The sequence below is a fragment of the Harpia harpyja genome, chromosome 1 (assembly GCF_026419915.1).
Source record: "Harpia harpyja isolate bHarHar1 chromosome 1, bHarHar1 primary haplotype, whole genome shotgun sequence".
NCBI classification, from domain to species: domain Eukaryota; kingdom Metazoa; phylum Chordata; class Aves; order Accipitriformes; family Accipitridae; genus Harpia; species Harpia harpyja.
The window spans coordinates 16,299,671-16,311,894 of record NC_068940.1 but is presented as its reverse complement, the minus strand read 5'-3'; the positions used below and the strand labels follow the sequence as shown (position 1 = coordinate 16,311,894).

The 12,224-nt window shown below is 43.1% G+C and overlaps 1 protein-coding gene across 2 annotated transcripts in view; it reads left to right on the top strand.

Moving 5' to 3' along the window:
- The window catches only part of CDH20 (cadherin 20), a 121,241-nt gene that overhangs the window by 87,221 nt on the left and 21,796 nt on the right, over nt 1–12,224 (top strand). For both annotated transcript variants that reach the window (XM_052780892.1, XM_052780902.1), the window contains exons 3-6: nt 3,181–3,475; nt 5,184–5,303; nt 8,829–8,996; nt 10,871–11,058. In XM_052780892.1, coding sequence (XP_052636852.1) covers nt 3,181–3,475; nt 5,184–5,303; nt 8,829–8,996; nt 10,871–11,058 — 771 coding nt within the window. The remainder of the gene's footprint in view (nt 1–3,180; nt 3,476–5,183; nt 5,304–8,828; nt 8,997–10,870; nt 11,059–12,224) is intronic.

Here is a 12,224-nt window from a genome sequence, read left to right as displayed (position 1 = left end):
TTCTATTTCTTTTTTCATTTTTCTATGCCTTTGCCTTTGCTTTGACTTTGAATTTGACTTTGACTTCTTTCTTTTTCTTTCCTTTTTCTTATTTAATGAGGACTTGTTGATGTTCCAAAACACATTTTCTTCCATCAAGTCCAACTCTAATTCCCCAATCAGGTCTAACATCTGTATCTGTCTCAGCAGCTGCATTCTCTCACTGATGCACTGATGCACTAAAACAAATGCCCAAGATGTAGCTTAGTGGTTCGGAATCAATTAGAAAAGCTATAATAGTGTCCTCCTTCTGGAAGCATCCTGTTTACTAGCTCCTACAGTGATAATCTCTGAGTTATGGGTGTTTAGGGTAAATAACGACAACCACTGTCTTTTTTTAAATTAATCACAAGATGGTGTTTCCTGAAGATATGCCAGTTTGCAGTCCTGGCGCCTGCATGTGAATTAATACACATGGCAGTCATCTAAATTTAACTGTTTGCCACTGCCAAATTTTTCTGGGCTTGTTCTTCCTCCATTTAGCTGATACATCACCTGAGAGCTGCCTTCCTCCAAAGGACCGATGTCTCTCAGATGCAGTAGCCACTGCAGAGACCAGTGGCAAAGCGATGAAATGAAATATCAGTGACCTGACAAGGCAGTTGTCACAATCTGCACCTCCAGCTCTTGCAGCCACTTTGCAGTGCTGCTGCCCTTAACACTTGGCGTCCTAGCAGACATCAAGAGTCGATGAGCAACCTACATACAGATCTGTCTGCAGGGTGGGACATGCCGTAGAAACACATATAGATCCCACCTCAGCTGAAATCTGTCTTACCCTAAAATCAGGAGTAGGCCCAAGTTTTGCATAGGTCATGTGCTGCACGCTGAGAGGCTAGTAAGGAAAACAACCTCCAGAGAATGAGCATCTTCCAACCAGACCCTTCACTGGGGAAATGGTCTTTCAGCTCCCAAGTCAATGGGAACATGTGCCCTAAAACAGCTGAAGAGCTGGTCAACTGGCATTAGAAATGCTTAGGTCAGATAAGCCAATTTGTCCACATCCCTATAAAACTTTTTTCCGATGTGATAAGTTATTGTATAGTTTTCAGTGTGTTTTTAAATAGCTCAGAGATGAGACTTCTTCTTTCTTTCTTGAGAGAATAGCCTGTACTCAAATGCATCAAGTTTGACTTCTGCTTTTCCACACAGATTATCCATTTCTATTTGCATTCTTTCTTCAAATCCTACCAATCCTGTGTTCATATATTTGGCTTATTATTCCGAGATTTTTCTCTCCAGTACAAATATTTACCTCTGTTTGGCCCCATCTTCCACAATTATTCCCATATGCCCTTTGAGCTCACCAAAGCATTAAACACACACTTAATTCTGACCATATTTCTTGAGATAATTAGCTCATATATGCATTTTAAAATGTGCTTAACTGAATCCAGCCCACTTTGACCACTTTTTTTTTAATTATTTATCTATTCTTCATTCATCTCTCAAAATTATAATCACACTGGAAAACAGTATTCACACCTGAACCATTCTTGAAAATCTCATTTTGATTATTGCACCTTAAGTCTATTGCCTTCCTGTCTTCTGGGACTGAACCAATACCACCTCTGGGCATTGGTCTTTATGCTCTATTCCTCAAAAGCATGGAAGTTTGAGCATACTGTTAAGTATCTTCATAGTGTGAGTGAAATTAAGTGATTTGTTTGTCTTTTGATAGTCATTCCAGTATTTCATGGGAACCAGGTGTTTAACAGAATGGTAGTCCCCAGGATGATTTGTTTCTCTGTTTTAGAGGATAATTAGCACTGCATTTACTTTTCTTCTGTTCTGTTGCATTCACAGCTATCTGTGGCGGCTCAGAACTAATTAGCAGTCATGCAATAAATCCATTTGCTAATTCCCTAGAAAATCTGGGATGCCTCTCATCTCTATAGTCTGCCATGGACACGATCAAATGTTCCTCGCTGCTTACCTTACCTACTTTTCGACTGTAATTCTTTCCTGAAGATGTAAGGATCCAAAGGATCCAGCCTACTTTTTATTGCTAAAATTTTCATGAAAAAAAAAAAAAAATTTCTGAATCATGACCATTTGTCCTGGTTTCAGCTGGGATAGAGTTAACTGTCTTCCTATTAGCTGGTACAGTGCTATGTTTTGAGTTCAGTATGCGAAGAATGTTGATAACACACTGATGTTTTCAGTTGTTGCTCAGTAGTGTTTAGACTAACGTCAAGGATTTTTCAGCTTCTCATGCCCAGCCAGTGAGAAAGCTGGAGGGGCACAAGAAGTTGGCACAGGACACAGCCAGGGCACCTGACCCAAACTGGCCAACGGTGTATTCCATACCATGGGACGTCCCATCTAGTATAGGAACGGGGAAGTGGGGGCAGGGATTCGCCGCTCGGGGACTGGCGGGGTGTCGGTCGGCGGGTGGTGAGCAATTGCACTGCGCATCATTTGTACATTCCAATCCTTTCATTATTGCTGTTGTCATTTTATTAGTGTTATCATTATCATTATTAGTTTCTTCTTTTCTGTTCTATTAAACCATTCTTATCTCAACCCACGGGTTTTGCTTCTTTTCCCAATTTTCTCCCCCATCCCACTGGTTGGGGGGGAGTGAGTGAGTGGCTGCGTGGTGTTTAGTTGCTGGCTGGGGTTAAACCACGACACCATTACTCAGTAGCTCTCCCATCCTGCTTTCCCCTTGATCCCAAACAGATTTGCCTTATCTGCCCCAACATTATGCTACCCCTGGAATATCTGACTCCTCTTAAGCCATGTGAGCAAGCATAGCCTGCAGTTTTGCTGACCTCACCTTATCCCAAGCCTGGCAGTGAGTCCTTCTCAATGGCCATTGCAAGCAAGCAAGAGATAATTATTGTGTGGAGGAAGATTTCAAAAAGGCACAGAGCCTGTTCCTGTTCAGGAGTCTCTGCCTTTTCTTCTGGCACAGCTGTGGGTGCAGAAATGGGAAGACAGGAGAAGGTTTCTAATTGCAACTCTGTGATACAGACTTTAGTGAGTATTTGCCTCTTTCAGCAAAACAAGTTCATTAAAACCAGCTTGTGAGTCCCAACAGTGAGACCAAAATCCTCAGGATGCTCACATGCTTCAAGTTTCTCAGCAGCTGCTTGCCCAGCTCATGGTCTAATTGAATCCCATTCCTTTCCACAGCTCCACTCTGACATGGACAGGGGAGACGGTTCGATCAAATACATCCTCTCAGGAGAGGGAGCTGGCATTGTGTTTACAATTGATGATACGACAGGGGACATTCATGCCATTCAGCGACTGGACCGGGAAGAAAGGTCACAGTACACCCTCAGAGCGCAGGCTCTGGACAGGCGAACAGGCCGGCCGATGGAACCAGAGTCGGAGTTCATCATCAAAATCCAAGACATCAATGACAATGAACCCAAGTTCCTGGATGGACCTTATGTAGCCTCTGTTCCAGAAATGTCACCTGTGGGTAAGGCAGATTTTGTGGAGTCTCTTCTCCCTATATGCAAATTGGAGATGGTCACCAAAACATAAATTTCCTGACTCCTTGGACTCTAGCTTTTGCCCGTTGCGCAAGAGCTGCAGGACAGGAGAGCTTTCCCCGGGGTGCCTGACTGCCGCAGAAGAGGGATAGCAGGCTTTACATCACCATCAGCTGGGCCCCTCTGAAAGAAAACATGCCAAGGGAAGCAGAAGGGCTGAAAAAAGATGTCATTCGAACATGCCATCCTCAGACAACTTGCAGTAACGTAGTGCCCCTTCTCGCTTGCCATCAGATGGTAGCCATAGTAATGACCGTTAGACAACCATTGACATCCAGAAAATAACACAATTTTAGGAACCTATTCTAGTTCATACTGAGAGCTGAAATAATATCCAGGAGCCCTTGAAATCATGGAGACATGACAACAATTACTAGCACCTTTGCTCCTTCTAATCCGTGTAAGCCTGCACTAAACACAGTTCAGTGGATCCCAATATTCCAGTAGTGTTTGCTCTCCACTTTCAGAGAATGGGATCATGTCAAAGACAGTCCTGTTATTGCAATGCAGAAGACAAACAGCAGCCTTCCTACCTACACAAGTCAGGAGAAACCACTTCCATATAACAAATCCAATAGTCACATAAAATACTGTTTTTCTGGACTTTTTTCTTTCTTTTGGAGTTGCTTATTGCTTTTTGGCTCTGTGACATCATTAGAGAGATAATAATACCATATAAATCTCATGTCTTGAAGTTACAGATATGCTTCAACTTCTCATTCTTCGATATTATGTTGACATAAAGCTAGAGACAGGCATCAAATACAAAAGTTCCATTCAGAAATAATGTTTCTTAATGGTAATGGCTAGCTTGAATTCAGCTTTATTTTCCAGTGCGTATCTAATAGCACTGGATTTGTTTCTAACACAAAACATTATGTAGAAGGCTAGATACATTCATAAAGGCATTGTCTGACATTTTAAGGAGTCAAAACTCACATATATTTCAAACAGTTATGCCTTACCTTCTCCTTGTTCTTGATAAATTACATCACCTGCAAGCCATTATTAGCTTCAGAGGAAGCAGACCTTGAAAACCAATTGAAGAAAAGAAATATATATGCATCTGTGCGGGTTGCAAAAGGCACTTCAGCAGGGTATAATCTCTAGGCCATTCAATGTAAACTGCAATCCCACAGGGAGATTATTTCAGAGGTACATCCCTTCACGCTCACTATTTGTGTACAATTTCCATCCCTTACTCAACATACAGCATCCATATGCCCACTATAGCAGTTCATGATTTATGTCAGCATAGCTATAGATCTTATTTGAGCTGTCTTTAAATAATAGTTAAAATCAAGAAAAGGGGAAGAGAAGCAAGCAGTATTTAACTACCAGCTCTCTTCAAACTGTAACAAAGTGCTGTTAGATCAGCAAATCTGTAACTGTGGTCCACAGAGTACTTGCTCTTTTATATCTTCTTACAGATGCCTGATGAATTTATGCCTATTAATTCCTTTACTGCTAATGAGATATGAGTATGAGCAATAAGTGCAAGCACTATGAGCATCAAATGAAGAAGTTCAGTGTGGGAAAGCTCTTGTTGGGCCTTTCAATTTATTTTTGAACTGTGTACTTTTCAGGCCAGCATTTTTTCCCACAAGGTCTTACCTGCTGGGTTTTTTTTGTCAGGCACCTCTGTTATCCAGGTGACAGCAACAGATGCTGATGACCCAACCTATGGGAACAGCGCAAGAGTAGTGTACAGTATTCTCCAAGGACAACCATATTTTTCTGTGGACTCTCGGACAGGTATGTTATTTCATCACGGAATGAGGCAGTGTTAAAACCAAAAGAAAAAAGTTTCAAGCAGACGGAAAAAAGGCAAGCAGTTTCTCTGTGGTCAGAGCAACATATTTCTATGTCTTGGAGCCAAGATAGAGCAGCACTGTGAGAGGGTTAAAGCAAGGCTGTGGTAATGAGCTCCAGAAGAAGGACATGCTTTCTGCAGTCATATATTCATCTAAATGACCATATTCTGCAGCTCAGGAGCTGGGTGGGTTTGGTGCTGTAAATACTGGTGTTGGCTTTTATCATTGCAACAATGTCTTCAGCACATCTAGCTGGTAACAAGGCTTAGTGGAAAAAAGCAATCTATGAACCAACCAGGACTGCAAAGTGCAAGCTAAAGGATAGTTATCTGGAGTAGTTTTACCTAAGGGTGTTCTTGTTAATAACCTTAAACTTATCTATAGGACATCCTCTCTGTTTTGCTTGCTTTCTCTCTCTCTTTTTCTGTGTATATCCAAGGTTTATATCCAAAAGAGGAATCTGACAGGTTTTGACAGTTTCTAAAGGGCATCTGCAGTGCTAAGGTCAGAAACTCATGAGATGATAGTCACTGCTGAGCCCTGGGGGACAAAATAGAAAAAAGACTGCATAATATACTTCTGAAAGTTAGCAGTTTATGGAGTAGGTGGTCTAGCCAAAGACGAACTTGTACATGGCATGTTATTTCCTCAGCTCTTTACAATATAAATAAAACAGTAATGTTCATTTTGTAATGAGGTTATCAACCACAGACAAATGAGGGCATAATCACAGATTGGCTAAGTACTGAATGATTTCTAAGAAAGCAAAGCAGCAATATTCAGTGTCAGATCCAGCACAGATTAACTGCTAGAGTACAACTTAGACAGAAGATAGGCCCTTAAGTCCAAAATCGTGTACTTGATTGGTATTTAACCCAGAAAAGGTCTTTCTCTCCATTTATTAATTTCCCAGTCACTTAGACGTGCATCTCTGGACATGTCCAGAGCTGCCTCAGCCTTTACAAGCAGGCAACAGGTCACCTGTTTAGGCTAAGCGCAGTTGTGAGCCAGAAACTGTTTCCCCATCACAGGCACAGAACTCTAACCAGCTTCCCCAGTGCAAATCCACCTGCAGGATTTGGTAACCCACAAAATGCAATTGCAGCCCTCACATTCTTCTAAAACAGAGCGAGAGCATAAACAATCACCAGCTCTTTTATATTGATGGGTAGTGATTAAAGCACCAACAGCGGGCAACCCATTTCAGTACACTCCACTGCTAGAAGCATTTGGGGTCCTTATCCTTCACCTACCGACACAAGCTCTTGGTTCCAGGAGTGTGCTCCTGTTCCTGTTCTGTCCTTGGCCTCACAGATGCTGAATGAATGTATATGTGAAGGCACAACTTCAAAGGAAAGCCGAGAGCCTCCTTCTCCCTTTTTCCAGAATACCTTTACAGCCTGTCCAAGATCATATTCCCCTAGAAGGCAGAAAAACATTGATTTAAATCCCCTCAGGTGGAGTAGACAAAGGCCCCTGAGTCTCCCACTTCCCAAGAAACCATCTGGCTGTTATAGAAAAGAAAGGACATCACCTCTGCTCTTTACTACTTTTTTTAAGAGAGCAAACCTCACGCAGTTTGGTGAAAGAAATGGTATCAGCACCTTTATTTTGGGATCTGAGCCTTTCCCATAAGGTTTTAAGGTTCATCACCATCCTCAGCGTTTCCTTGCCGACCAGTTGTGTGCAGCAGCATCGGAGGCTCCCTGCTCAGCATGGCTGCTCCTCTGGGTCCCTTTTGGAGGAGCATGAATCCCGCCCTGGCTCTGAGTCCTGGTGTCCTGGACTGGCCTCCTCTAGGGACCAGAGGCCCCAAACATAGGCATGGCAGAGCCTGGCTTTTAGGCACTGACGTCTTTTTTTAGATCTAGCCTGTTCTGTGTTAAGGCCAAGCCAAGAGTGGCAATTCCTTACAAAGTATTTGTATATGGAGAAAATACTTCCCAAAATGCTAAGCGTTTTCATATCTTATTTATATCTATGGGAGTTAAGGAGCTACAGCACTTCATGGGAGTCACTCAACTTTGCAGGATGAGACTCTTAAGGACTCCCGGTAACAAGATTAAAATAATGCACTGCGAATTGTTCGGTACTGGTCACTATTTCTTCCCTTCTACATACAGTGATAATTGCCACCGCAATATCTTTTTACTGCTTTTTTATTAAACCCATACATTGTCTTTCTGCTAAAAATAAAGACTAAACGCAGATCACTCAAGTTAATAGTGTCCTGATGTGCAAGTACTGCATGTTGAGCCGTGTGACTGGGACGGTGCCTGGGGCTGACACGTATTTGCCCCCCCACGGGAGGGCAGCCCGAGCGCGTCACGGGGCCCTTAGTGCCCTAAAAGTTGTCCCCGGCAGCACATGCCCTGGGCTGCATCCCCAGCCACTGCTGCTCTCCTGCTCAGGGACCCTGGGGCTGTCGAGCAGCCTGTTGACCGGCCACGCACGGCCGGCGTGCCGCAGAGGAGCAAGCCGCCCGCACAGCTGTGGGCAAAGAGGTGCTGAAGGCGTGAGGAACGGGTCGTACTGGGAGTACTGGGGGTCTGACAGCTCTGAAACGCAGGCCTGCGCGCCGCCGTCCCGGCAGACGGACATAGGGAAGGGCGGGATTCAATGCGGGCGGCCGTGGGGAAAGGGAAGGAGCGCGTTTGCCAGCCGCCCTGACGGCCGAGGAAAAAGCCAGAGGAGGTTCCCAGCCCTGAGGCAGACACCCGAGAAGCTCGGGCGAGGCCAGGCCGGTGCCGCAGGCGGGAACCCGGAGGCTGCGGATGCGGGTAGCGGCGGGAGCCGCTTCCCCGGCGGCGCCGGCAGCGCTGCCCGGGCCGGCGCCTCGCAGCCTCCATAAGAGAAGTGTTGCTGCCACCTCATGTCCTCTCGCAGTAGTGTTACCCCCAAGGAAAGGGACGCTCCGCAGGGCGGGGGGAGCGGGGCCACCTCCCGCCGCCCCCCCGGGGCGGGAGCAACCTGCCCGACCCAGCGCTATATCTCCCCAAAGCCTGCTCTCGGAGTCCCCGGCGTGGGTCCCGAAGGACCCGAGCGAAGCCCGGGCGCTTATGCCAGGTTGCCTCCAGGACCGCGTGGGTAGGGACGCTCTGGAAAACTGGTCTTGCTCCCTCTTTTAACTAATCACATCACTCCCACCTTTCGTGCGGACACAGCACTCTGTTCCCGAAACGCCTTTCCAGCTCCCTTGGAAGGCAACATTTTAATTTTGAACAGGCAGCCTGCCCCAGAGCTGATGCATTTTAACTGGGCTTCTTTAAAATTCATGCCTTCTGTTAAGCTGCATTTAATTTGGGTGAGTTTTACTCTGCCAGGAAAGGTGAGACTGAATGCGGAGTCTGGTCTCATTCCTGACATGGGGAATACGACACAGGAACGAGAACACTCCACCTTTTTTGTGTACTCCTTAACTGTCGTTTCTTTTGTTCCCAAACCCCCATTTCCCCTTCAATTTCAGGCTTAATTAGAACAGCTCTAATGAACATGGACCGAGAAGCAAAAGAATATTACGAAGTGATTATCCAGGCCAAGGATATGGGTGGACAGCTGGGAGGATTAGCTGGAACAACCACAGTCAACATCACCCTCTCTGATGTCAATGACAACCCACCCAGATTTCCACAGAGTGAGTACCTGCTGCGCCAGGACAGGCAGAAAGAGTTGGCTGAGTTGTACAGCTGCTCTTTGCTCTCATTACAGCCATTTTCAAACTCAGGATAGTGACAATTAGAGATGGGCAGAATTTCAGATTGATGAAGGAACTTTCCTTCAGAAAAATGTCCAAATGGAGCATTTACCACCTTGTCTTTCAGAAAAGGTGTCTGACCTCCAAAATCATCAAAAACAACACTTTTTAAAGGGTGGAAAATTTACAGAAAAAGGAAAGGAGGAGATCTTTTGTGTTCCTAGACTGCTCATGGCCATTGCCTTTGGCTGCTAATTGCTGCCCTGATCCTCTTTTCACCCTATCTCCAAACGGATGTCTGTCAAATCAGGCACATGTGGCGGTGGTTGAAGTTGAAAGATAATTCATTCAACACTCCAGCCAGGCCACTGTAGGGGAGCATCTGGTAGCTGTGCTGCCAGTATAGAGTGCATTGTCATACAGATTGCTCTCCAGGAAAGGTTCACCTAAATCTTGGCAATATATAGTTAAACCCTAAGATATGTAACAACAGCCACAGTTAATGGCATGCAAAAATAGGCAACTCCATTGTTATCAGAAAAGTTACTTTGTATTTACAAAAGTGAGTCTCAAAGCAAGGTTTGCAATATTTTGCTCTTTCTTTTTAAAAATTTTTAGATCAAATTTATCTACATAATTCTATATTGCTGTTAAAAATTCGAAAGAATCTTTTCAGGTTTGATTGAACTAAATCTTTCAAAGGTTATACTATTTTTTTTTAGAAAGAAAGCTGATTCTTCTGGTGGTGTAGATCAGTCTCAAGCCAGTTTGGTTTTGCCATCTTTCTCATCTAGCTGAGAAATGAAAACTCCTGCAGTTCTTTTTGTTCCTATTCTTCTTCTCCATCTGCTTCTGCATGTTGCACTGCTAAATCAAAGCACTCCACTAAGATCAGCAAGAAGCCTCAACTTCCACTTTTCTTCTTCTGTCAGAGCAACTTGTTGAACATACCATTACCAATCCTGTTTTGAAAGTGGCATGAATTGTATCTGTTTGATATAAAACCCTTGATTAAGAAATATGACAATAGATCAAACCCCATCCTTGGTGTTATTCTGCCTTACAAAGCTCAATAATTGGTGGAGTCATCAGAGAGAGTGCAGCAAGGAAGGGTGGAACATAAAGTATGATGGCAGAGAACTATTTTAGATACAACATTTATATTTTTAAAACACACTTTTAAAATAGCAGCACTCTCTTTCCCCAGGCTTGCTGCTAAGCAAATTAGTGATGCACCAAATGTGCTCAAGACAGGGTTTGTAGGGAGAGGTAGTATATTTTAATAGAGTAAAACTGGTAAATTTGGAAGAAACTGGCAAGCTTCTGAGCTCTCAATCCCTTGTTCAGGGCTGAAAAGAAGTTTGTAACAGATTTGAGAAAGGATTTGTGGTCCTCAAAACTTGTGTATTTATTCCCTCTGTACAAGCCGAACTAGTAAAAGGTGCTTGTCCTATTAAATCTGTTTCATATCTTGCTTTATATCATGGCTGCAACAGCACTGGTGTTAATTGCCCTATTTTTCTAGTTGAAGTTCCCATTTTCAGGTATATTGCTGTTTTGAAAAGAACTCGTTGAACAAACCTGTTGATATGACAAACACCTAAATAAAAATTTCCCAGGCAATTCAGTTGGGCTGTGGCTTTTTAAGGGAAATCACACTGGTGTTGCAGCTTTGGGAAAGGTACTAGAGACTCCCTGCAGGCTGCGCAGTATTGTGGTCTGCCCTGATCCACTCTTTGCATCGTTGTGCAGTTTTTGGTTCCTTTTCACAGCCTGTTTTTTGCTCCCTTCTCCCTCTCTGCTGCTTGTGCCAGAGCATTATCAGATGAGTGTGCTGGAGTCCGCTCCCGTCAGCTCCACTGTGGGCCGTGTGGTTGCTAAAGACCTGGATGAAGGCATTAATGCGGAGATGAAGTATAGCCTTGTGGATGGAGATGGACTGGATGTCTTTGATATTAACACTGATCCTAATTACCAAGTTGGCATCATAACTGTAAGAAAGGTAGTAAAGTTTCCTTTTTATAGTAATTTATATGGCTAATGGTCCTGGTTACATTTTATGTGTGCAATATTCCCTTATGCCTGTAGCAACTTGGTTCCCATTACATGACAGCAGCCCCTTTCCTGCTATAAAACACAATTTCTTTAACATTCATTGCTAAAATATGAAAGCAGACTGTGTTCCTAGGAGCAACCTTTAAAAAGTGGGGACAGCATTAGCATAAACATGTCTTTTCCCACCGAAGGAATGTTCTGATTCACTATTTATCTATTTAAATATTCTCTGTAGCTTAATTATCCTACAATGCAAGAAATTAGATCAATATTTGCATTTGAACTGTACACATTTTTCACTCCGGTGTCCCACAAACAATAATAAAGCATGCCTTAGAATTATTTATAAACCAATAAAACCCAGGCAGTTTTTTTTTTAATTGCTGCTTGAAGATCCATAAATGCTAATTAGGCTAGAAGCTGTCTCTAAAATGGCAGCTGTGAAACTGCTTGTACTCTGTACCCCAGGCTATGCAGAAAGGCATCGAGTATTTTGCTTAGACTCCCTGCTATAGGATATTTATTCTACAATCTTACATAAATGCTACAAGTTCAACTCTGTTTCTAGGTTATGAAATTGTAACCATATTTCTGCCTAAGCATATCTAGTGTACTAATAAGGAAGTATGGTCTCCATTTAAATAGCCTGGAACTAAATTGTGCACTAAAATGGAACAACACATGGGAGAGATTTGACCCTGCAAGCCTCTATGCCCTACAGCAAAGCATTTAAGAATGTATTTATGGTCACCTTTCTCCAACTCTTGTTTATGCACACTAGTCTCTAAAGTTAAGCATGTTTGCTGGAATGAAATAGATGTTGAATGCAAACTCTAATGTAATTTTTCACTTATTTATTGATGAAAGAAAATAGTTTCTTTGCAGTAAATGTGTCAATAAGCTTGACTTTTGTTATTACGAATACAATTTTACTAGATGTTCATGTATGTCAGGAGAAGTTATAAAAATTTATGGCATCAATCATACCAGATATGTACTGGCATCAGGTACATACTGCTCAAACCACCTGCTGTACATAAATGTTTGTAAAATTCTATATATGACTGTAGCTTTTAGTAATGTTATGATTATCAGTAGCCAGATATTGGGAAA